The 23781-nt window shown below is 34.5% G+C and overlaps 6 protein-coding genes across 7 annotated transcripts in view; 1 reads left to right on the top strand and 5 right to left on the bottom strand.

Annotated features, from left to right (window-relative positions):
• Positions 1 to 23781, top strand: part of Tfap-2 (transcription factor AP-2) — a 202420-nt gene that overhangs the window by 7039 nt on the left and 171600 nt on the right. For both annotated transcript variants that reach the window (XM_070657081.1, XM_070657082.1), the window contains 3 exons: positions 15381 to 15490; positions 15894 to 16211; positions 16304 to 16344. The gene's annotated coding sequence lies outside the window, so the exon portion shown is untranslated. The remainder of the gene's footprint in view (positions 1 to 15380; positions 15491 to 15893; positions 16212 to 16303; positions 16345 to 23781) is intronic.
• On the bottom strand, positions 41 to 1970 carry LOC139102913 (chymotrypsin-2-like). The gene is made up of 5 exons (XM_070657115.1): positions 1851 to 1970; positions 1332 to 1485; positions 976 to 1228; positions 638 to 778; positions 41 to 331 (listed from the first exon to the last, which is right to left on the bottom strand). Exons 1-5 carry the CDS (start codon positions 1903 to 1905, stop codon positions 119 to 121), a joined length of 816 nt encoding a protein of 271 aa, XP_070513216.1. The 5' UTR covers positions 1906 to 1970; the 3' UTR covers positions 41 to 118.
• LOC139102817 (transmembrane protease serine 9-like) lies at positions 2428 to 9808 on the bottom strand. The gene is made up of 10 exons (XM_070656960.1): positions 9456 to 9808; positions 9149 to 9299; positions 8610 to 8865; positions 8398 to 8535; positions 7450 to 7590; positions 4597 to 4675; positions 4177 to 4342; positions 3330 to 3588; positions 3025 to 3162; positions 2428 to 2674 (listed from the first exon to the last, which is right to left on the bottom strand). Exons 1-10 carry the CDS (start codon positions 9505 to 9507, stop codon positions 2525 to 2527), a joined length of 1530 nt encoding a protein of 509 aa, XP_070513061.1. The 5' UTR covers positions 9508 to 9808; the 3' UTR covers positions 2428 to 2524.
• LOC139102917 (chymotrypsin-1-like) lies at positions 5402 to 6952 on the bottom strand. The gene is made up of 5 exons (XM_070657126.1): positions 6861 to 6952; positions 6406 to 6553; positions 5965 to 6226; positions 5732 to 5869; positions 5402 to 5663 (listed from the first exon to the last, which is right to left on the bottom strand). The coding sequence occupies exons 1-5, from the start codon at positions 6910 to 6912 to the stop codon at positions 5517 to 5519; spliced, it is 747 nt and encodes a 248-aa protein (XP_070513227.1). The 5' UTR covers positions 6913 to 6952; the 3' UTR covers positions 5402 to 5516.
• Positions 9953 to 11455, bottom strand: LOC139102918 (chymotrypsin-1-like). Its single transcript, XM_070657127.1, has 5 exons — positions 11345 to 11455; positions 11082 to 11232; positions 10585 to 10834; positions 10245 to 10379; positions 9953 to 10150 (listed from the first exon to the last, which is right to left on the bottom strand). Exons 1-5 carry the CDS (start codon positions 11394 to 11396, stop codon positions 10010 to 10012), a joined length of 729 nt encoding a protein of 242 aa, XP_070513228.1. The 5' UTR covers positions 11397 to 11455; the 3' UTR covers positions 9953 to 10009.
• LOC139102916 (chymotrypsin-1-like) lies at positions 11813 to 13329 on the bottom strand. Its single transcript, XM_070657124.1, has 5 exons — positions 13188 to 13329; positions 12908 to 13058; positions 12552 to 12816; positions 12331 to 12468; positions 11813 to 12121 (listed from the first exon to the last, which is right to left on the bottom strand). The coding sequence occupies exons 1-5, from the start codon at positions 13237 to 13239 to the stop codon at positions 11978 to 11980; spliced, it is 750 nt and encodes a 249-aa protein (XP_070513225.1). The 5' UTR covers positions 13240 to 13329; the 3' UTR covers positions 11813 to 11977.

Consider the following 23781-nt stretch of genomic DNA (forward strand, 5'->3'; position numbering starts at 1 on the left):
ATACACATACCAAGAAAGGAAGCTTCTAATAACAATACAATTTTGCTTAAGAGGTTTTGTCTCGATATTTATTTTTTAAATTAATTGATCACAGGCGGGCACGATAAAATATGCGTATTTATAAAATTGAATATGTACATAAAAATGTCATAATAATTCCGAGGAAAATGTTTAATTGCTGATTACTACCTGCATTAATGTAAGGATCGAGCCACGATTTAAAATAAAATACTCTGGTAAATACATCCGGCTGACCAACGGCGCATGGTACACCATGAGATACGATGCCAACGAGTTTGTCTTTATAAGTAAGCGCTCCACCTGAATCACCCTGTAGAAATAGCATATCTAATGTTAGTCAAAATTGTTTATTGCAAATTGATCTTTCAAATATCAATGTGTGACATAAATAATTGTCGGTTAATCTTGTAAAGTATTAATTTTTAAAAAATGATATTGGACCTAACTTTACTTATCTAATTGCTTGAACGGTAGATACCACTCGATTTTTATAAATCTGATATCAAAGTAGATAAAGCAGTGTTAAAAAAAAAAAATTTAGCCAGACGGAGATTGTCACGAGATAAACGCGTGTGCAATTTATTGCGTACGTAATTTTACATTATTGAATACTTACAAAGCACACTCCTTTATTAGGTGCTAAAAGAGTGCATATATGTTGATTGCTGATATAGTCTCCATATATATATCTACATTGCTCTGTAGAAATTCCCGATAACGTAACATTTTGCAAATTTTTGGGCATTGTGCCATTATTCTAAAAAGAAAGTTTCAAGTTTCAAGTTCAATGTTCAAAGTTTTGATTATGAGATTGAAAAAAATTAAAATTTACATAATTTTTGGAGGCTTAAAAAAATTTTTTAATAATATTTATGAAGGCTTACTTTTCATAAATTTAGGTAATTTTTATTGATGTATTAGATGTTTGGTAATAAACGTATTTCTTTCACTTACCGCGACCCATCCCCAACCTGTGACCATTAAATACTTATTGGTAAAGTCTGCGTCTTCAGACATTACGTCTATCTTTTGGATGTTTCTCGCGAAGTTGAATTTTGTGTTTAGTTTAATTAAAGCAATATCATTAATGAATTTGCCCGGCACGTAACCTTTATGTATTATTATGGCTTCTGCTTTGTACTGGTTTGTTTGAAAAATTAGTCTGTTACTTCCAGCACCGATACGAATAGAAGATGGATCCGTTATTCTATAATAGTTAATAAAAAAATAATAAATATTTTTTCAAAGATATATAACAATAATTCTTTAAGTAAGAGTAGGAAGAAAATAAGAAAGAAAGACATACGTACTTTTCTAAACAGTGCGCCGCGGTAATAACATATTTTTCGCTAACAATAGCTCCACCGCAAAAATGGTTTTGAAACAAGTCTTTTATAGATACTACATAAGGATATTCGCCTTCTGCAGCTTCATCACCGCCGACGATTTGCGTGTGTGGCAAACCTATAGATTTAAAATAATTATGTTTTTTTGTTATATATAATATTAAAAGTATTAATTGAATAAATTAATATTGTATTTTATAAATATGAATAGAATTGCGGGTGAATATTTTATTACTATATATTTAATATAATTTAACAACATTTTTTGTATCACGAATTAAAATTGTCACTTATTTATTTTTAATATTTTAAACAAATGGTTTATTACGAAAGTGAGATAAAAGTGCAAGAAACTATATAATTTTTAATTGATCAGAGATGTTATAATACAATTGTAAATTATTTATGACGCGTTTAATTTGTATTTTTTTTTTTTTTTTTTTTTTTATTAAAAGGATTTTTGTATTATGTATATTCACTTACCATTGGCACTATAACATATTAGACATGCAATTATGAAGAACCTGATAGAAGACATGGCGACTTACTGAAGTGAACGAAGCATGTTACCTTCGTTTTATATAACTATCGATTAATATTATCACTTGTCTATGTATTGATGTGCGAAATAATCTTTGCGTATTGATAACAAGAAGAGGCGTTCACAGAATGTGTCATTAAAGTGATAATATATTTTTCGTAAGATTTTTTTCTGAGTCAGCTATTTGTTTTATGATTATATTTCGGAAATAGCTAATCAAGTTACTTTTCACAAAACTTTAGAACGTATCTTCTTAATAGTTATGACTAACAAAATTATACAAGTTTATCAGCAAAACTATTGTGGTAAAAATTAAAACTGTACTGAGGTAAATAGAAATAATTTTTCGTTTTTTTTTGTGTTATTTATCGAAAATAAAATAAAGTTGTAGTACATGGTCAGTTTTTAATATTCATTACTTTTTTAGTTGATTAGAATTTGTCAAATTAATGGTTAGAGATAAATCAAATTTTTTAATTTTTGTTTTTGCATGAATAATTTTACAATTTAGTAAACAGGTTGGTAATTACTTTTGCTGTTTTATTTTAATACAATAAATACAGTTAACGTGAGAAATTTCGAATAACACGTGATAAATACATAGTTTACTATAATATTATAATATTCCAGTATAATGTTCAATCCACGGTCGGTAGGAAATTACTCTAGTTGATACATCAAGACCACCTGTGTTGCATGCAGTGTAACTGTATGACATTAGACCAACTAAAACGCCGTCAGCAACGAGAGGACCACCACTGTCACCCTATAAAATAAATTTATTTAATATTGACCAATTGATCATTGACTCATGCATAATTTATTTGATTTTGTCACAACAGTTTAATAATCTATATAAATTTGTTGACAAAATTACACGATATTTAGCACTTTGCTTTAATGAAATAATGGTAAAAAAAATTTTATTAGTTTCTTTTTGAAGTTAAAGAAAGCAAATTAAAATAATAAAAAATGTGTATTATCTTTTGTTTTTATTAATTAGATAAAGCGATAGTAACCCATAGTGGCTTGCTGATAAACTTGTTTTTTTAATAATTTATTATAATGAAATAAGATATCAGATGCTTTTTTTTTTTTTTCTTTACGGTTACTTACATCACACATTCCTTTATTTATGTTCGTGAAAGTGCATAAATGAGTATTTTTGATGTTTCCATATACACGGCTGCATAATTTATGGGAATATCCCTTTACTATCATCTCTTGCAAACGGTTAGCATTTGGCTCGTTCAACTGAAAAAATTTCAACGTATCTAATATTTTATTTTATTAAATTTTTTTCATTAATTTTATATTTATATTTGAAAGAATATACGTTTTGCGACTATTATTTTAAATAGAGAAAAGTAACTTGAAAAATGAAAATAGTTGAAATTTTTGAGAAAGTTTTGTATATTTACTTCGAGACTACCCCAGCCTGAAACTAAGAGAGGATAATTTTCGTAATTACGATCTGCAGTTGGCAAAGCGATTGGTTGAACATTTGAATTAAAATTAATACTTCCAAATGTTATAATCAAACCAATGTCATTAAGATGCATCAATTCGTTGTAACCAGCGTGTATTATTAACTCCATCACTTTATAAATATCTGTATTATTTCCGTCAAGATAATTACTTCCAACGGCTACATATAAGTCATCAAGTTGTTCGCGAAATCTGTTAATTTATATAAATAATAATTATTTAGTATTTATTATTTTTTATAAAACTTTGTTTACGAGATAAAAATGCACAGCACCATATTATATTAATAAAAATTAAATAAATTAGATGTCAATTATCGCTGCTCAAGTATGTTTATAAAATTGTGTTTCGACTAAATTACATGGATTGACAACGTTGCAGCACATATTTATCTCTAAGATACAATTATTTAAATAATGCAAATTTATATTTATAAAGTTTTTAAGTTAAAATTAATTTCTTTTTGGCATTTATAATTCTTAATTTTACGTAAAGTTTTCCAATAATTCTATTTTTAAGAAGTATCGATTATCTTATTTTTTTTATCGTTTGCATTACTTGAGATAATTATCATACTGATAATACCGAATGACACGAGCGGATTGTACATTTTATCGTGATACGTTGAGCAGTATATTTATATGTATCACCGATCGAATCTGACTATGTTCGTAGATCAACGTTCTTAATTTATTTAATTTTTAAATGGTTATTTGCATTGTGTGCGGTTAATTAGGTGAATTAGTTAAAAACAATTAAACTGCATAAAATTGTACATACGGTTCAATACAATGTGCACAAGTGATAACATAACGTTCGCTAATAATGGCACCACCGCAAAAGTGGGTATTAATGGGATCTGCCGGATCTGTCCTCAATGACACTTGATAAGGAAATGCGCCATCTAAAGCATCAGTCCCACCTCTAATTTGCGGACTTGGCAAACCTATTAATAAAAAAGATTTTTATTTACCTGCAAGAACAGTCAAAGATATCAAAATAAATTGAATGTGATGTAAATCGATTCCATCTATTTTTGAAAAGTGTGGGACAAGAGTTAGAAAGAAAGATTTAAAAGTTAAGTTTGGTACAATACCTTATGAAATTTTGTTGAGGTGTAATATAGTATAATACTGTGTTATATAATAGATATATGTAATAGACATTAAACTTAATATTGTTATAGTAAATAGGACTTACCATAGGTGGTAAGCGCCAGGAACGCAATTATGACACTAGTGACAGCATTCATAGCGATAAGCATTCTGAGCCACGTTGTACAATGTTATCTTTATTTTATATTCTGTACTGTTGATTGAAATCATTATTTTCGTTTATCTTAGGTTGATAGGAAATATACGTTATAGTATACGGATAAAGTAATAAGCCCTATTAAGTACGTCTAACATTGATATTTAAGAATAAATTGCGTTAACGACAAATACATTACAATTAAATAATTAATTCATTTAAATCTATTTTTATAAACTTGATCGATATTGATCGATGTTAATCTTTTTTATCTGCTTTTTTCTTTGTGTATGCATATAAAATATTTGCTCACACACATATTAATAGTATATACATAAAATTGTTGTTTGCAGAATTAAAATTAATTAAATTAATAGCAAGAAATTTTTTTTTCGAATTTGATTTAAACGATTGTCTTATCAATTTTTTTTTTTAAGTATATCTATATTTTATGGTTATCACTTTTTTTTATAAAACAATATTATTTTATCTAGCGATATAACAGTTTAAATTAATCTCCGATTACAGTTTATGATAATGTTAACAAGATTTTTTTTAATAAAAAGTAATTGTACGTTTTACAAAATAAATCAAATTATATTAAGTAAACTTGTTTGTAACTTGCATAGTACATTAAATTACATTATATTAAACTAAATAATATATAAATAATTCAATTATTTCCTTTAAAAATTAAATGTTAAAATGTGCCTTATTTTTAATTAAAAAGCAAGGTATATTTAATTAAAATGTATTTGTCGTTTTATAATGATATTTATTATTAATTTTTTACGAGTATATTTTAAAATGTAAAAACCATTATCGACGCATTTAATTTTACAAAAAATATCGCAATTTATTGCATGTTATCATTCAGTGTTAATGTGTTCAGCGATCCAATTTGCAAAAGATGATACTCTTGTGTATACATCCGGGTATCCGACGGCGCATGGTCGAACAAACGAAGCAATTCCAACTTGAACACCATTAGCAATAAGTGGACTACCAGAGTCACCCTAAAAAAGATATTTTTTTTACATAATACTGTAGGATTATATTTTTAATTAAAATTATTTATACTCACGTGGCACGCTCCTTGACCATTTTTTGAAAATGCACAGATGTGACTCGGTTTTACATTTAGGAATGCAATTTTACACTTTACTTGCGAGTAAATTTTCAGCTTGAGCTTTTGAAGCCTATCCGGTATTTGGCCTCTATACTAAAAATAATTAAAAAAAAATGTTGATTATTTTTAGAAGAAATTTGAATTACTTATTATAAAATAATTCTTGTTTAACGCGTTATTTCGTTTACCTCGAGTGTTCCCCATCCCGTTAAGAAACAACGATCTCCAACTAGAGCCGAATTTGTCTTTGCGATTGGGATTGGTTTTACTAATAAATTGTATTCTATGTCAGTTGTTAGGCGGAACAAGCCAACATCGTTACGAATTAAAAGTAGATTAAATTTAGGATGAACGATGGCTGCTTCGGGTTTATAAACGTAACCAGGTTTACTCAAAAAATTCGTGCCCGCGTGAATTGTTACATTTTCCAGATTGCTGGAATCTTTAAACCTGTTACGTAAAAAAAATGATATATTATAATTTATATTTTTTTACAAATTACCGAAATTAATGTCGGACATTCTCAATTACATTTAATATGTTAATTATAATTATTATAAAATAAGACGTGTAGAACTGCCGAACAAGAGGAATAAATTTAAGTACTTATTTGTACAAGAAATACATACTGCGTAAGACAGTGAGCCGCAGTGAGCACGTAACGTTTATGAATAATTGATCCGCCGCAGAAGTGATTGTTGTTAAGTCTCAGAGACACCATGTAAGGGTGTGCCCCAATTACAGCATTGGTTCCATTGACGATCTGTGGATCCACGGCTAAAAAGTTTTTAATCTTTTATTAATTATTAAATTAATACATTAGCATAATTTTGATGACAAATTTTTATTTAAATATCTTTTACCGATTATGTTTCTGTTACTCTATTTTTTAGAATTTACAAGTTAACTCAATATTCATGATAGTAGATACCTTACATTTATTTCTTTCGGTGCGAGATCAAGTACATGTGTAAGAGAAATATAATTATTTTTTATTTGAATACATTAGAAAGTTTTTACGATAGGAAAAATAATAGGAAAAATGTAAGTTATGGTTGTTGATTATTTTTATATTATTACTTACCATAAGTGACCACCGTCAAACAAGCAATCAAAAAACCAAAAAATACGTGCATTATGACGGATTAGTTACTATTGAAGAAAATAACCTGGTCTATAGATACATATATACTTGCATATGCGGTATTACATGCGTGTTTTGAAAATCGAATTTATAGATTAGATAATTTTGATTAGATAACAAATTTTGAGAATGTTAAAATGTATTTTAATCAAAGATGTAATTTGAAATTCTATTTGTTATGTATTATATTAAAAAATTTAACTTTATGCATTGTCCATATCAAGGCATATGAAAACTTATGGTAATCACCTTAATTAATTAAAGTAGCGTATTTTCATAACGTAAATAATATATTTTCTATTGCAAATGTAGTATCGAAGATTTTGTTTTAATTTAAAATAATAAAAAATTGATTTGTTAATAATTTATTAGTTGCACTGGTAATTTACTTAACTGATTAAGAAAGAAATAGGTACAAAAATATATTTTGCAAAAATAATTTATTTAAATCATATTAGTGATTATATTACGTACTCGATTATGTAAGATAGAGTAACGTTTTAGCAAAGAAATTGAATAATATTTTTTATTTCTTCAAATTTGCGTTGATCCATGGCACGAAACTTGATACTCTTGTATAAACGTCTGGATAGCCAATCGCACATGGACTACCGAAGGAAACGATTCCAATTTGAGCCCCGTTGGCTACTAAAGGTCCACCAGAATCACCCTAAAATAAAAACATAATAATAAAATATTAATATTATAGCTGTAAGAGACTTGCAATTACAAATTACCCGAGCGAAAATTTATATCTAGCTAATCTGACTTTGCAGCTGGTGGTTAGATCGCGCAGCTTAAATATATTTCTTAACGTAACTGTCTTCAAAAAATAAAGTTGCCATTTAAAAAGAAAAAAAACAAAATCTGTCTAGTATCGGTCGTCTAGTCATTGTCCAGCGCGGACCATGTATCTAAATATAGAATCTAAATGTTTTTCGCCGCGTACTTGTTTACTGTTGTGTGCTTGACCATACGCAAAGCTCGCTCGGCTGCCGAAATCGCCGGGCAAAACTGGTTCTCGCCGCCCGCCGCCCGCCAACCGCGCGTTTTTCACAATGCGAACTTAGAATGCGAGAACTGCCGGCCGATGTAAACACACGCACGTACTCACACTATCGCGGAGGTCGACGTACCCGGCTACCAGCGTATTCGGCAGTCGAGCATGTGTTAGAGAATAGTTCAAGACACGCAGCAGACTAGTACGCGACGAAAAACGTTTAGATATCTAGCTATTAGCTCGTAATAATTATTTAATACGTAGTACGTTTTGAGTGTTAACATTTCTGACTCAGTACTGGACAGTTTCGCTAGACAGCCACGAGATGAACCACGAATTGGCTAGCTAATAATAAGGTAACGGCGAGAATCAATTTCCACTCGGGTATTGTTATAGCAATTTCAATGTTAATGTAAAATTATAATCGGCATATGCGTATGCAGGTCTTTAATTATTTTGTAATAATTCACTGCTTACGTGACACGCTCCTTCTCCTTCTTTAGTCAGAGTGCAAATATGAGAATCTTTTACTCTCCATTGTGCGGCTTCGCATTTCTTTTGCGGATAGACAATGAGTTCAATCTCTTGCAAATTATTCGGAGTACTTCCACCAAGCTGAAATTATAAATGCAAGTAGTGTATCATGTTTAAACATGCGATAAAAGAATTTTTGTGTTATTTAGCATTACCCTTGTAGTTCCCCATCCGCTTAACGTGCATGGTTTGCCCTCGAGATCTTTGTCGTTCGTCGTAAGATTTATCGGTTGCACTAGCGTGTTGTATACTATAGGTGATTTAAGATGAACCAAAGCAACATCATTAACGAGGTAATAATCGTCGTAATTTTTGTTAACGCTGACACTGGCGACGTCATAAACTTCTCCTGTTTCATTTAAATAGTTTGTGCCAGCATGGACCTTTAGATTGTTTACCGAATTTTCCAATCTAGTAATAAAACAAATATTTTTGTATATAATGTTGCTCATAATTGATCAAATGTATTTATACAACTACCTAGAATTAATTAAAAAAAAAAAAAAAAAAAAAAAAACGATGGGATCAATTTTATAATATCAGCACAACGTGCAAGCAAATACGTATGCCGTTATTGTACTACAAATATTTTTATTTCTTCTTTATAAATTTAATTTGATTATAATTAATTTGTTTATAAATTTTTTTTACAAATTAAGAAAATATTTGTACGCATTGGGAATTTTTTACGTACCCATCAACACAATGTGCCGCAGTTAATACGTTACGATTATCCAAAATAGAGCCACCGCATCTGTGTGAACCATAATATTTCAATGAAATTTGATACGGATATTTGCCGACTGGTGCATCTTTACCGCCGACAATACGAGGAGGCGGAGCTCCTGTTGACAAAAATTAGTTAATACGTTAATGTATTCTCAAAGTAATAACTGTTAAGTACATTAATATACACATATATGTCTGCAATGTACAACATACGTATACACATGTCGTGAAATGGTTATAGACGTTTACAAATTGTTTTTTTTTTTTCTTACCTTGAGCGACGTATGCTAGAGAAATAAGCACGAAACAAGTTAACACACGCATCTTTGACAGTTGCACAGCTAATTAGTTGCAAACTGAAGTGAATAGTTGTATTTATACATGTTTCTGAAGTAGTTTGCTACAATAGAATAGATCACATGCTTGTGACGTTCTTTTGATTTTTTTTTTTCACCTCAGTATCGTGCGATAAATTATTGTTACTGTACAATACGCACTTATAAATTGATAAAAGATGCATTTAATGAAATTTTCATCGTCATAATTGTTCTTCGAAGAACTGAGATTTCTGTTTTTTTATCTGGTATCTCACATTTCCAATGTCGATATCACTGACAAAGATTATTGAACGTTACAGGTGCAAAAATATTAATGTGAATTTTATAATAAAAATGTTATGTTGTCTGATTATAAAACTAACGTTTTATAAATAAGCAAGAAAAATTTTACTTCTAATTTAAAAAGGATTTTAACAACGATTCACTAAATGTTATTTTGGTGTAAGCACCAGTAATTTATTTTACTATACAAAGAAATTGAATAATTTTTAATTATTTAAATTTGTGATGATCCATGATATAAAACTGGAAACTTTTGTATGAACGTCCAGTTTTTTTATTCCACAAGAATAAGAAGAGACAATTCCAATTTGAGTTCCGCCGATTATTAAAGGTCCACCGCGATCACCCTGTAGTGATTTTATATTTATTTTAATAATATTTTTGCCGTAATGTAAGAAATATATAGTAATTGGTTTTATAGTAATGGCAATGGTTGCTTACGTCGCATCCTCCTAGGCCTGGCTTAATCAAAGTACAGATAGTGATATTTGTAGCTGACGATATTTCATTGCATTCTTTCTGCGAAGAAACTGTTGTTTCTATTTCCTTCAAATTATTTGAAATATCACCACCAATCTAAACACGATAAATGTAAATTTTAGGTAAAAAAAACTCAAATATTGAAATCTTAAATAATTATTATTAGATTTTTTACTTCTCAAGGAAAAAAAAAGATATGGCTAGATAGTAACATATAAAATTACGTATAGATCAGATTTGACTTTTATTATTTAAATATATTTAGAAAACTCTTTTCATTTTTAAATTGGTTATTATTTACCTCTGTATGTCCCCATCCGGCTAACATGCACGATTTACCTTCGAGATTTACATCATTTGTCAAAAGGTTTATCGATTGTATTAGCATGCTATATCGTATAGGAGTTTGAAGATAGATTACAGCGATGTCATTAGTAATCTCGTCGAACTTCTCGTGAATTCTAACATCGATTACGTCATAAACAGCTCCTGGTATGTCTAACCAGAGTGTACCGGCATGGATTTTTAGATTATCTCTCAGATTTTCGAGTCTATCAATGAGAAACAAAAAATATATGTATTTGGTTTCGTATAAGCGTCGATTTAATTCTATATCTAAAAAAAGTCGGTGTTATGCGTGAATTAACTGATTGGTTCTCTCGCTTGGCTCGCTTCGTACCAAGCGAGAGTAAACAGCTGTCAAGAAGGTTTTGAGATTTGATTCCATTTGTAATTGAAATCTTTTGAAAAACAATATCATATATGTGTGTATTAATGTATATTGAGATTTTAACATACCTATAAATACAGCGTGCTGAAGTTAATATATTACGATTATTGATGATAGATCCACTGCAGATATGTTGGCCGGAATATTTTATTGAAACTTGAAACGGATATTTAGCGATGGGAACGTTCTTACCGCCAATGATCTGCGAAGACGTATCTCCTTACATGCAGAATTTAATTAAAAATTATTTATCTTATACTATATGTCTATAATAATAGAAAAAGCGACGTATGTTCGTTCTTTTCAAATATAATAATTTATAAATTTGTACCTTGAGTGGCGCATGCCAAAGCGATGAATGTGAAACAAGTTAGTGCACGCATCTTTGATTGCAGATTATTGCCTAGAAGATTGATACATTTATATATATATTCCAGAGTAGTTTAAATAGTGATGTGTATCACTTGTTTATAATGCATTTTTGAATTTTTCTTAACGCGGTATCGAATGATAAAATATTTTAAAGTTTACATAGTAGACTCATTGACAGATAAAATTACACGTGTTAGTTTTCATTATATTTGTACTTTTTATCGTTATAAATTTTTTTAGTAAAATTGACGTCTATGTTTGATAAAATTTGATAAACAATTTATTTTTCTTTAGTATTATATCTAAAATTTAGTTCTTAATATCGTCGATGAATTCTGCGTATTGTGTACTTAGAATTGCAAATTTACTAAAAATATATTTTTACACAAGGAAAAATGAAAAAGAATTCTTAAATGCGTTTAAACAATAAAAAGTTATTAAATAAGATTTTATTTAAATAATAAATATATCATATATTTATCATTAATTTTAAATCTATAAAATTTTTTATTACAAAATCTGTGGGATATGTATATTAGTATATTACATTAGTATAATATTAAATAATGACATGGGAGGGTATTTCATCCTATTATTCAACAGAATTTTCTTGAATCCAATCAGTAAAAGCAGACACTTTAGTGAAAACATCGGGAGCTCCACGAGCACATGGTACACCGAAGGAGACAATACCGATCTGAACACCTTCAGCAACGAGAGGACCACCGGAATCACCCTAAAAAATTTGAATAGAAACAATTAGCCATTTACTAAATTGCAAAAACAATTTTAATTAGCCATTTACTAAATTAAAATTGTTTTTGCAGATAATTAATTTGTAATATAACATTATGTTCTATTTAAATATTTTTTTATATTTGTTGACTACATTTTAGTCTAAAATCTTTACGTGCGTAGCAAGGATATATATAATAAAGTACTTACATGACACGCGCCTTCGCCTTCTTTCGTGAGCGTACAAATATGAGAGGACTGCACTCTCCATTGCTGTCGTTTGCATTGCTTTTGGTCAAAAACTTTCAATTCAATTTCTTGCAATTTATTAGGAATGGGACCACCAAGCTACAAAAAAAAAAAAAAATTATACATATATGAACTCAAGCACAATAACTTAAATTTTTAGATAATTTTTATATTAAATTTACCGAAGTCGTTCCCCATCCAGATAGAGTACAGGGAGATCCAGCGGGAGCAACGTCGGTAGTTGCAAGCGGTATTGATTGTACATTTTGAGTAAATGTAATAGGAGTTGTCAGAATTAGTAATCCGACGTCATTGGTTAGTAGAAGAGCGCTGTATCTTTTATGAACGATGGCACGTTTTGCTTTGTAAACATTTCCATCTTCACTTAACAGATTTGTTCCAGCGTGAATAGTCAACGACTTTAAAGCGTTAGAGTTTCCTGTGTAGCTATTTAACAATATTTTAGTTAATTATTTCTTTTATTAAGTTACTTATACGTGAATGCATAAATAAAGTAAAGCAGTGATAAAGTACGTACCCCACTATGCAATGGGCAGCGGTTAGAATAGTATATTGGTTGATTATGGATCCACCGCAGGAGTGGCTTCCGGATTTTCTCAGAGATACTTGATACGGATATTTACCGGCCGGGGCATCCTCTCCGCCGACAATGTGTGAATTTGGATAGCCTATATAGGAAAATGTAATAAATTAGAAATCACAAATTAGAATTGTGAGAAATATTGTTAAAATCAATTAAAATAATTAAATAATTTATTGAGCTATAAAATAAATTTATGATATTTATTTTTACTCACCATAAGCGGCTACCGCTAAAGATGCGATCACCAAGGCAAAGAATGCGTTCATATTGAAAGTGTAATATAGAATGATAATATTGATACTTTAGCATGCTTTTATATAAGCTACTTTAAGCACTTCATCAAGAGAGCACACTTTAGAATGTCTATATGTGTAGCGTGTAAAAATAAAATTTGTTTAACCCAGTAGATTTAATCATTAGATTTGAAACGATTTCAATTTGTGCGATTATACGCGAGATTGAATTGGGTGTCTGCAAAGATAGCTATCTCGCAGCGAAATATTTATTTCGAAATTTTTATCTAAATTACGTGATACAATTGATACGGTAATTAATAATCGCGACGTAAAAGTTTCACTCTTCAGGCTAGTATTTTTAAAATAGAGAACAGAATGGACTGATATCGATTATATGCTCTAGATATATATTTTTCTGGTATATTCAGAATTTATATTACAATTTTATTAACATGTTTTACGCGAATTGACTAATTTAAATAATAATTATAATTCAGTAAGAACTTTATTTAATAGAAAAAGCACTTTGTTCTTTTTTTTTTAAACATTAAAAAATATATTATAGTGTAATACAAGATTAAATGTATAAAAAAGTAATTGAATATTAATCTTTTGTATTATATATTTCATGTATTACATGTATTACATGTATCTCTTTCAGGGTTAATCTAATCTTATCTGTAATAATCTATCGCAATCAAGCGGTTTTCCCAATATACTGTCTGGAAAAAGATTTTTCTGTATGATCTTCGATTATAAGTGTGATTTGATATTATCTACAGATAATCTGTCAGCAATCATTTTGAGTATAACTTCAAGGAAAATTATTTATCCTTATAAATACATAAAATATTTTCTAGAATTATGTTAAAAAGACGAATTAGACAATAATCAAATGTATCATTTGTATCTTGCATTTAAGTGATAAAACATTTTAATATTTTTCTTATTCGTACAGCAGGATAATTTGATAAATGTTACATTTATAATAGAGAAAGTTTAATATCCTGTACAGGCTTTATGTTAACCTGGGGATGGTACATTCCCTTTGAGAAAACTACTTATGCTTTCTATGTTAAAGCACAGGATGGCTTATTTTCGCAAGAGATGGAGCCATTGTGTATACAATGTATATGCAATATAATTATATAACGTATAATAAGTAATTAGAAAAAAATTATTTTTCTTATGAAACTTAGTACAGGGCCTATTTAAAATTATATTCGATATATTTTTATAATCTAAGTAATTTGCAGTACATTTAAAATAAGTTATCTCTCTTTCTCTCTGTCATTCTCTTATGTGAAAAAAATTTAAACAATGGGATAAACGGAGCTTATGATAAATAAAGGTTTTTTTAGTTTTTTTTGCTTTTCGAAAGTCTCAAGATGTCTGCTTTGTTCGCGTACCGACACACCCGCTGAAAACTTCGTAACGAGAAGAACGAGCTGAAAGACACTGTTTGCAAATCATTAGTCTGACGATAAAGGCGCGCTCAAGATGAAGAGGCGGAAGTCTCTTCAACTTGATGTCTATATAAGTACGAGCGAATTGTAAAATAGCTTTGACAATTTAGGCTTAGCGCTTCGTAACAAAAATTTCAACTTCGCGAAAACCGTTCGCGCATTAAGAGGCACGTAATCGTTACGTGTGAATCTTTTTTTTCTCCGATTCGTATAAGGATCCAGAAGAATGTAGATTAATTTTTATGTCGGTTGGCGAATGAATGTTTTAACGAGATCCCTCCCGAGATGAAAATTTTAAATTACATTCTGCGGGGAAAAAACAAAAGTCCACGCTTCACAGAAGTGAGCACGTCGCCCCATCATTTAATTCATTATGCTCACACATATTCGCGCACACATCCCGCCTCGTCCAATTTTCATTTAATTAATATTAGATGTGGAAATAAAATTAACGATAAGTTTATAACGTATACACAAAGCTGTTAGAAAGGCAGGGTATAAAATTAATAATTAGTCGTCACTTTGAATTGAATCATCAATGGTGATGTTTCCTTCGACTTTTATCAATGTTAAATATGAAAATAATGTATTAAAAAGTATAATGTTTAAAATACTAGATATTACAAAGCGAGCGCTTGGCGTTCGTCATTTACTCTTGTTCCTTCTACGATAAAAAATAATTGTTTAATATTTAATAATTTTCAGCAATGAGCTATGAACGTACGGACAGACATCCTGAGAGGATGATAAGGAGGAGGAGGAGGAGGAGGAGACGACCTAAGACAGACATTGTGCCTCGTCGAATCAACCTCAGGGTGAGCATAATTTTTTTTGTTTAAATAATTTTGTTTAAATAAATGATAGTTACATTCCCGTAAAACTCCGCCGCTGCACATCAAACTTATAAGTCAATAATATTTCTTTATTCTGTGCCTTGAGAGAAAATATATTATCCTCTCTATAATACGTGCCGCGGGGGGGGTGGCGAGGGGCGCGGGGGAGAGAGCGAGCGCGAGCCTACGTGCCTCGCGCTAGGTATATTCCCCCACCACTCCCACTCTCGCTCTGTCCTTCTCCAGCGGTCGCGCGAGCACACACGTACTACGCACTGCACAGCAAGCACGTGTCTCCGTACCGAAAGTAATTCGCACTTCCGTTTAACAAAAACCTTTCTGGCACGATACCTACAATTAAACTTGATATATCTTTATGTTACAGATCGACGCAGTTGCATCCGCCGTCGTCAACTAGTATCGTTACCGCCGATATTAATCATACGAACCGCGGTCGGTTCGTCGGTCGTTTCGCGAATTTCGCTAAGTATTCGGGCGTAGTTTTTCGACACGCGACTTTCTTTTAACCGCGAGTGCCGAACCATGGAACGCGCGAGTGATCGTTGAGTAATTTTCGCGGTATTAAAATCACGGTCGGGGTGTTCGCGAGTTACTTGTGCGCGGAAGGATGACTCGACACGTCCCAGCTGAGAGGAGGAGCAGGCCTCGGATAGGCATCCTGCATCGGCGGAGCAACTTTTAAGTAAGTATAAATTAAAAAGAAGGTCTTTTTTTTTATTAATTTTATTAATTAACCGACATATCTATATTAATAATTTCTTTTTTATGTTACAGTTACCAGCATAATTTTTCAACTCCGCTGAACATGCAGATTGGTGAGTTGCATTATTTTTTTTTCATAGTTCGAAATTGAGGGCTTTTAAAAAATACCACGTGCATGGTTTCTTCTAGTGTGCTTAAATTTTCTCTCGCAACACGAAACGATTTAAGCGATAAAACGAATTAACGTCGCAGAAAAAGAAAAGAAAAAGAAAACAATTCGGTTCGGTTTATTATATATCGATCACGGTTATTTTAAGATAGAACGTAGAATTAAACTTACATATATTCCATAACGAAATCTTACTTACGCAACAGTAAGTAATTTCTTTTACGTGTGGCCGCAAATGAACATCCCACTCTCTAGAATGATTCTCGTGGCGTAGCGGGAAATAAATACGGGGGATCTGTGGTCCCTAAGGATCGGGTGGGAAGGCGATTGCGAATAACAAGAACCCTTCGCCTAGCGCGAGTCTTGATCCTGTTAACGGGATCATCCTGGTATCGACAATGGGAGCGTGAGAGAAAATTAGGCGCATTCGGATTTCCCGTCGCGTTGCACGGATATTATCTTAGTGGCTCGCTCGAACGAGCGCGAAATAAATTTCTTGCTTGCCGTGTAAATTTATCCTCGAAATATATTCAACATTATTTAGCTACAAATTTCTTTAACGGTTCTTACAATTTATATAAATACTATACGCTTGTTACAAAAGAGCGTAAAAATTATGTGCAATTAAAATTTAACCATTTGTTAAGACGTGAGGTGAAACGATTAGTTTCGTAGACTTTTTGCCGGTCAAACGACTATTTCGCGGGTAGGGTAACGCGCCACGCGGTCGTATTTACATATGCATATCATTTATCGTATCACTGGGGAAAAGGCCCGAGCGCCGGTAATATCCCATAGGACTCTCTATATATCCAAATCGCATTACCGCGCTGCCCATTCCGACTAAGCTGCGCCCCGAACGATTTGATATGCGTGAGGTATAACAGAGTTAACAATCCGATATGACAGATGGTGTTTCGTGCATACCGCATCCGATTCGATACCGCCGTTCACGTTGCTAATGCGAGCGGTGTCTCACTTCGGTGACATAATACTGAACGTGGAATTCGGTACCTTGCGTTAAATAACGTTGGCGAGAACGTCGCGCTGTCTAAAAGCACTCCTTAATCGATCAATCTCGTCCTCGGACACCCGCGAGACGAATAAATCTTGACTGCGCGCTCTGCCGCACGACAGATACGAAGTTTGTTGCAATCCGCAAGGGAACCCGTTAACGTGCGCTGGAAAAAAAGGTGCAAAGGACGCCCGCGAGCGTCTCACGGCTGAAACGGAATCGTTCCGAAGATTACCGTTTTCGGAAACGATCAGCGAGACTACCTCCACCCCCGAGTCACGTCGGAATCCTCGAAACGCACGACGGTAACTCCTGCCGAACTGCTTTTTCCAGTGTCCACCCGATTCCGCGCTCGACGTATACTTACGACGGTTTTAATGTCGGAGGGACGGGAGGGGGGGGGGAGGAGAGTTTGGGTCGAGGCGGGCGCGTTCTTCACGTAATCGCCGCATTTGAAGGAAAAAAAAAAAAAAGGAAGCAAAGAGGGAAAGAAAGAATTGCCGAACATCTCGAACGGAGCCGGGAGATCGATGGGAATTTGCGAGTCGTGGGTGCGACGACCCCCGAAAAACGCTGTGCGCGAGCAGCTCGAGAGTGCCTCTTGAGAGTGGGCGATAGTTACTTTTATGCCCCGTAATTATACATTCCTTTGCGGGAGGCTGCGGGTTTTAGGGTTACATTTAGAGCGCCCGGAGCAGTGGCGGCGGCAGAGACCTGCCGATGTTTTCGCGCGCTTCTCCCACGATCTGCGCGACCGCGACGTCGTCGGGCAACCGTAAGTCACGCAGCATCTTGGCTTGCATTCGGATGAAAATAAATTTCGAAAGGTGAAAGATTCCGTGTCGCGTTTATCTTTATTTGTAAATTTCGCACGGAGAGATAGCATTTACATAACGTTGTGCACTTGAGAACATCGCGTGTCTCGTGGCCGATAAACATCGTACGCGACATGTCGAGATAATAGATCGCTACGACGAAATGCTTTTTGATGACCCGTCGAAAAACTCGTCACGATTGAGATATCCGATATGTTTGTATTTCAATATCTATTATCTCTGGTTCGATATTAGCGTTATCGGTGAACGCGCGTATGGAATGCGTCGAGATGCTACCGCGTGATGCACGATGATAATTATTAGTGTACGAGCTACCCTGTAATTGCGATGGATCCATTATTAGTACGGACACGTATTACCGCCCGAGCTCTCCTCCACTTATGGCCCGTAAGTGATTTCCACCATAAGCGTTCAAAGAAAGTATCGGCAAATTGAGTACTTGAGCCGCGAAGAAGACGTCAGCTCACGGCGGCCCTTCGTCTTACATGAATTTAAGCATTGTTTCACAGTTCAGTAGGTCACTGGTGGACTTTCGCTATCGGAAAACACGCGAGTCGATCCCCGACGGCAAACTGGCGTTTTTAAAACTCCTTTCCGCGTTCCATGCCCTTCTCTGCATCGTAACAATTTAAATTTTCGGGTGGGAACGACGAATAATGCTGAGTAATTGCGATAGTAGATAATTAAAAATATCAGAAAATTAAAATATTTGTATAAAAAGTGTTTTAATACTTTTAATTTACATATAGACTATTATGTAGATTGTAGTTAATAGAGAATATCTGGTTCGTTATACCGATATAAATTTTAATACATTTGCAACTGTCGTGATATTGTATGTTGTGACTGTTTATTATTTACGTAAATACGGATCATCCCTCAGATTTCATCAATTAATTAATGCTGGATTAGCAGTTTTCAGCATCAATTACGCAAACAACACTATAATTTGTTGATATCGTTAAATGTAAATATTGAATGCAGTTGGCTGTCCCTCGCTACGTGATGCTGTAAGAGCGGCAATTATTATATGTTTAATATGCATATTTAATCAATTTACCGTATTCAATAATATCCCGGAACATTGATTCGCGATTCATCTCTTTAAACGGCATTTCATTAATTTAAATGAGGCAATATTCAATTGGACCTCTTTTATGATATTATGACGTGTAAACCAAGAAATATGCTCGCGGATACCAAGTTAACGTACGAAAGATCACTCGAATATCTTTGCCGTAATCCCGTGGAAGTAAAGAGATTTTTCTAAATCTTATATGTATTTTGCGCGGCCACATTTTTTAGATATAATTTTTTATAAAATATTACAAAAATAATTACAGACGAAAGATACGAAATTTCTAAGTAGAGGAAATAAATATGTCAAAATGCACCATCCAGTTAACGTAATGATCCCGCGATTAGTTGCCGTTCTTTTTCGTCCAGCTTCCAAATTTCAAGGACGGACGCGGACGTATTCACGCGTATCCGGAAGATCGTAGTGCCGTGGATCGTGATTAATGGAGAAGCAGGTCCAGCGGGATCTCTACGTGTCGGCGAATCAGGGGGGCGCTTAGCGTGAAATTTACCCGATGAATTGTTCTCACAATTATCATGATCTACGGGTTCGGGGATCCAAGAAACACGAAAGTCTCGGAGCAGTCCGCTAATCTCTGTTCGGCGAACCCTTCACTTTGGCACTCTTCCCTCCCTCCCCTTCTCTCCTTCCGTCTTCCTCCCGGCTCCCTTCCTGCCTTCTTCTCTTCGCCGCCGCTGGCATCACCCTTTCGGGGCACCTTCTCACCCACACCCGCGCCGCGGCGGCGATACTTTTCAGCGGGGAACGGTTCCGCCGGCGCGAGGATCTCGGAAATTTTTAAGTCGATCGCGAAACTATAATTATCCTTTAGGCTATGCGCGGTATGCAGCGAGTAGGTGCGCGCGAGAAGCTGGCCTTCAGCGCCCGAGTCTGCCTCCATCCTCTGCAATCGAATCCTGATAAATCTAGCTTCGATTCTCCATAAAAAGTTGGGCAAAATTACCGAGGCTAGCTGTCGTAATTTATTGGGTTTTCATATGTAGCGAATTCATTTATTGAAATTCCCTGAAATCATTGGTACATGGGCAAAAAGCTGTAAAAATAGAAAATTGAAGTTACGGTTTTATAAGATTTTAATTTTTTTTTTATGACGTTATCCAAATGACCGTTCGGGAGAAATAAGAAACTGATTATATCGTCCGTTGAAACATTTTATTTTCCCACATTTCGTGTCGATACTATTTTTTGCCGACGAGCTCCTTTTTTCTCGCGCCAGTATGTTCCGCTTTACGGACAGATTGATCATCGACGAAGACAGAGCGCTGTTAAAGATTTTCGAGTATCTTCCGAGGTTGCTTCCCCACATTATAGAAGAATTTCGGATGTTCGTGCAAAGTGATTTATGAAGGATTTCTTGCCCAAGCTGGAAACCATTTCGACCGGTGCAAGGGCAATCTCGGTCACGGTGATTTGATCAAATCAACCCTACGTTATTATCCGCAATTAATGAAAATTGCAAGAATTATCACGTGAGGAATGTCGTTTGTGATTTCAGAGAGAAAATTAGTTTTAAATGAAGGCACGGTGAAGCAGCCTCGGAGAGAAAAATAAATAAAGATAATATTTTTTTAAGCACTTCCATTTAAAACATTTTACGTTAGAAAATTCTTTTATTACGATTGCACGCAATTAATTAGAAGAATTGATGTCCATTATTAGATATTCCATTTAAAAGACTTGAGTTCTCGGCGGATTTACGAATAAATCCGTCATCCCCTTTACCATCTATTTCCTGAACTAGAGTAGATCATTGTCAGACATGGGAGTGAGAATGCTTCTTCGTTTAAAGGACAACGTCACGCGAGTGATGCTCAAATTAGGGCTATAATCCCTCAGCCATCTGATATAACGTTCCCCTCGACCCAGTCGCTATTTACCGATAGCATTTTAACCCTCGATTTGTCGTCAACAGCTTTTGAGTCCATTGGGAATCTCGCTGCATGATTTTGCTTCAACGCGTGTACGTGATTATTTGTCGTTGAACTGAAGTTGTATAATTACGCGGGCAAAACGTTGTGGTACTCTTACATCAAATTCACGGTGAAAACCTGATCGTTAGACGAATATTATTATTTTTTATTTGCATCGTATTTTTAACATTTTAAATTAATATTACATTAGCGTTCTTCGATAGTTGACGGCCGAAAATCGAGTTTCGTTAATTATCTCTCATGATTCTGCTTTTAAACCTTGTCCTATAATTTTATCGTACGCCCGACGTATGAACGATAAACCTGTCAGAATCTCAAATTACCGTCTTGCATGAAGTATATGAGACACGCACGTAAAAATTCACGATTGTGGTGTCACGCGACGATAAGAAATCGAAATTGGGTCATCGTGGAAATAACATTGGTAGAAGCGACATGGCACGGCGCGAGCTTAAAGATAAAAAAAGAAGGAAGGCGTGCTTGAAAGAACATTACGGCCACCACGGCACGCTGCAAAATGGAAGTGACGTAGCCTACGGCACTTATTAGTCCGCGGTCATTCGACAAACGCGACGTCACCGATTTGATTCGAGTCGTATTGTATCGGGCAAGAATTTATTCAAGATCTTTAAAAAATAAATTTGCCCGCAATATTTTTATACTTTTAAAAAAGCATATACAAACGCCTCATTCTTCGCGCAGAAAATTAATTAATTTAATTTGTTCTTTTATCCGGGATATTGCGTGTGAGAATAACGAATCGGTTTATTTCATCTTATTGAAATTCATTATAATTACGTCGAAAGGATCAACGCCATTTAATATAGTTGCGTGGACGCTCTGTCGTCGCCTCCGAAATTGCATCGATCCTTCCGAAGCGATAGTCACGACCAGCCGGGATATTTTGATAATTCCCTTTTTTGCGAGCGTGTAACGCGGAAGAGATCAAAGGCTTGCCAGTAGCACCTGTCCTCTATCCCCGTCTTGTCATCCAGCGGGACTGCGCCAGGGGGCTGGAGAACCCAATGAACTCTCTCTTTCCGTATCTCCGTTTCTCCCTGACGTTCCCTCTGTCTCTCTTTCTCTCTTTTCCTCGTCCTCCCCCTATCGCTGTCCCGTTCTTTTTCTCTGTTTCTCTCGGTCTCCCCTGTGTTGCTCGTCACAGCTGTACGCGCGCGCGCGCCCATGGCTTGATCAGTCTCTCCTCTGGCTGCGAGAGATTGTTCCTTCGTCGTACTTTGTGGCCCCTGTCCGACGATCCCTGGATTAAATTGCAATTACCTTTATTGCGAACGCGCTCGCGTTTCGTCTCGACGCTACAAAATAACGAGGCTGATGATTTTCGGATCGCAGCGCGAGAAGCGATCCTCTGCCGGCGCGCGGTGGCCTCCGGTGTCGCAAGTCCGTGGAAGCGAAGCGGAGTTCTCTCCTCGAGTCGGAGGAAGCGGTAAATTGCTTTTAAGCCTTTCCGTCGCCCGCCCCTTCCTGCCGCTCGCTTGATTGATAAGATTATGACGCGCCGCGAATCGAAATGAACGACGGTTCGCGTTTAAACGCGAAAATCGCGGTCGCTTTTACAATCGCCGCTGTTCTTTTATCGCATTCGATAATAAAATTCATAAAAATGTCGTTTCTTATTAATAAAAGAAAATAATTCAATTAACGTATACTTGATTGACGATTGGTTGTTATTTAGTTCAGTTTACAAGAGCTGTATTGTCATTGCTGGCACAAAATATGTAAAAAAAAAATGAAAGTAAGGTACCACGACGATTTGCTACATGATGCACTTAAGAGTCCAAATAACTCCAGCGAGCATAAGTCATCCGTAAGGCCCGAGGGTCGCGGGCCGGGCACCCTAGAATTATCGCTAAACGTTATTGCCTAGGCTCTATAGATCTTGCGTATAAAATGCTAGGTTATCGTTGCCGTTTACGTGCGGTTAAAAGTGAGGGTGGACCCGAATGGCGAAAGAGTCTAGACTTTCGCTGAAACGCATTTCGACAATCGCCGACGCCTAACGACGCTCTCTGCTTCGCGATATACACGTTTTCGATTGAAGACGATATTCGCAAGATAGATCGTGACGTTTATTTATTACGCTTTTGAATAATTTATACTCGATGAAATTTTCCATCCCCCGGAAAGATATTAACTCGTTTTTTTAATTTTTTTTTTTTTTATCTTTTTCCAAAAGACGTAACGAATCGGTGAACCGTGGCGTGAAAGAGGAAAAGAGATAGAAAAATAGAAAGAGAGAGAAACGGAGGCATGACGAGGGAGAAACAGATAGAACAAAAACCGAGTGAAACTGGGTGCTTTGTTGTTGCGCGACAGTGGTTGGAGGGTATATAATTCATCGTTGTAACAGACTCCGAGCGCCGGCACAAAGGTCAAAGCTGACCTGGACCGGTCTCGGCAACGCGCTCAGAATTACGATATTTTGAACAACGGATTCGGCGGCCGCGTTCATGTATGTGTGTGGCCGTTCGTTACTTTT

The sequence above is a fragment of the Cardiocondyla obscurior genome, linkage group LG05 (assembly GCF_019399895.1).
Source record: "Cardiocondyla obscurior isolate alpha-2009 linkage group LG05, Cobs3.1, whole genome shotgun sequence".
In the NCBI taxonomy this organism is placed as follows: Eukaryota; Metazoa; Arthropoda; class Insecta; order Hymenoptera; family Formicidae; genus Cardiocondyla; species Cardiocondyla obscurior.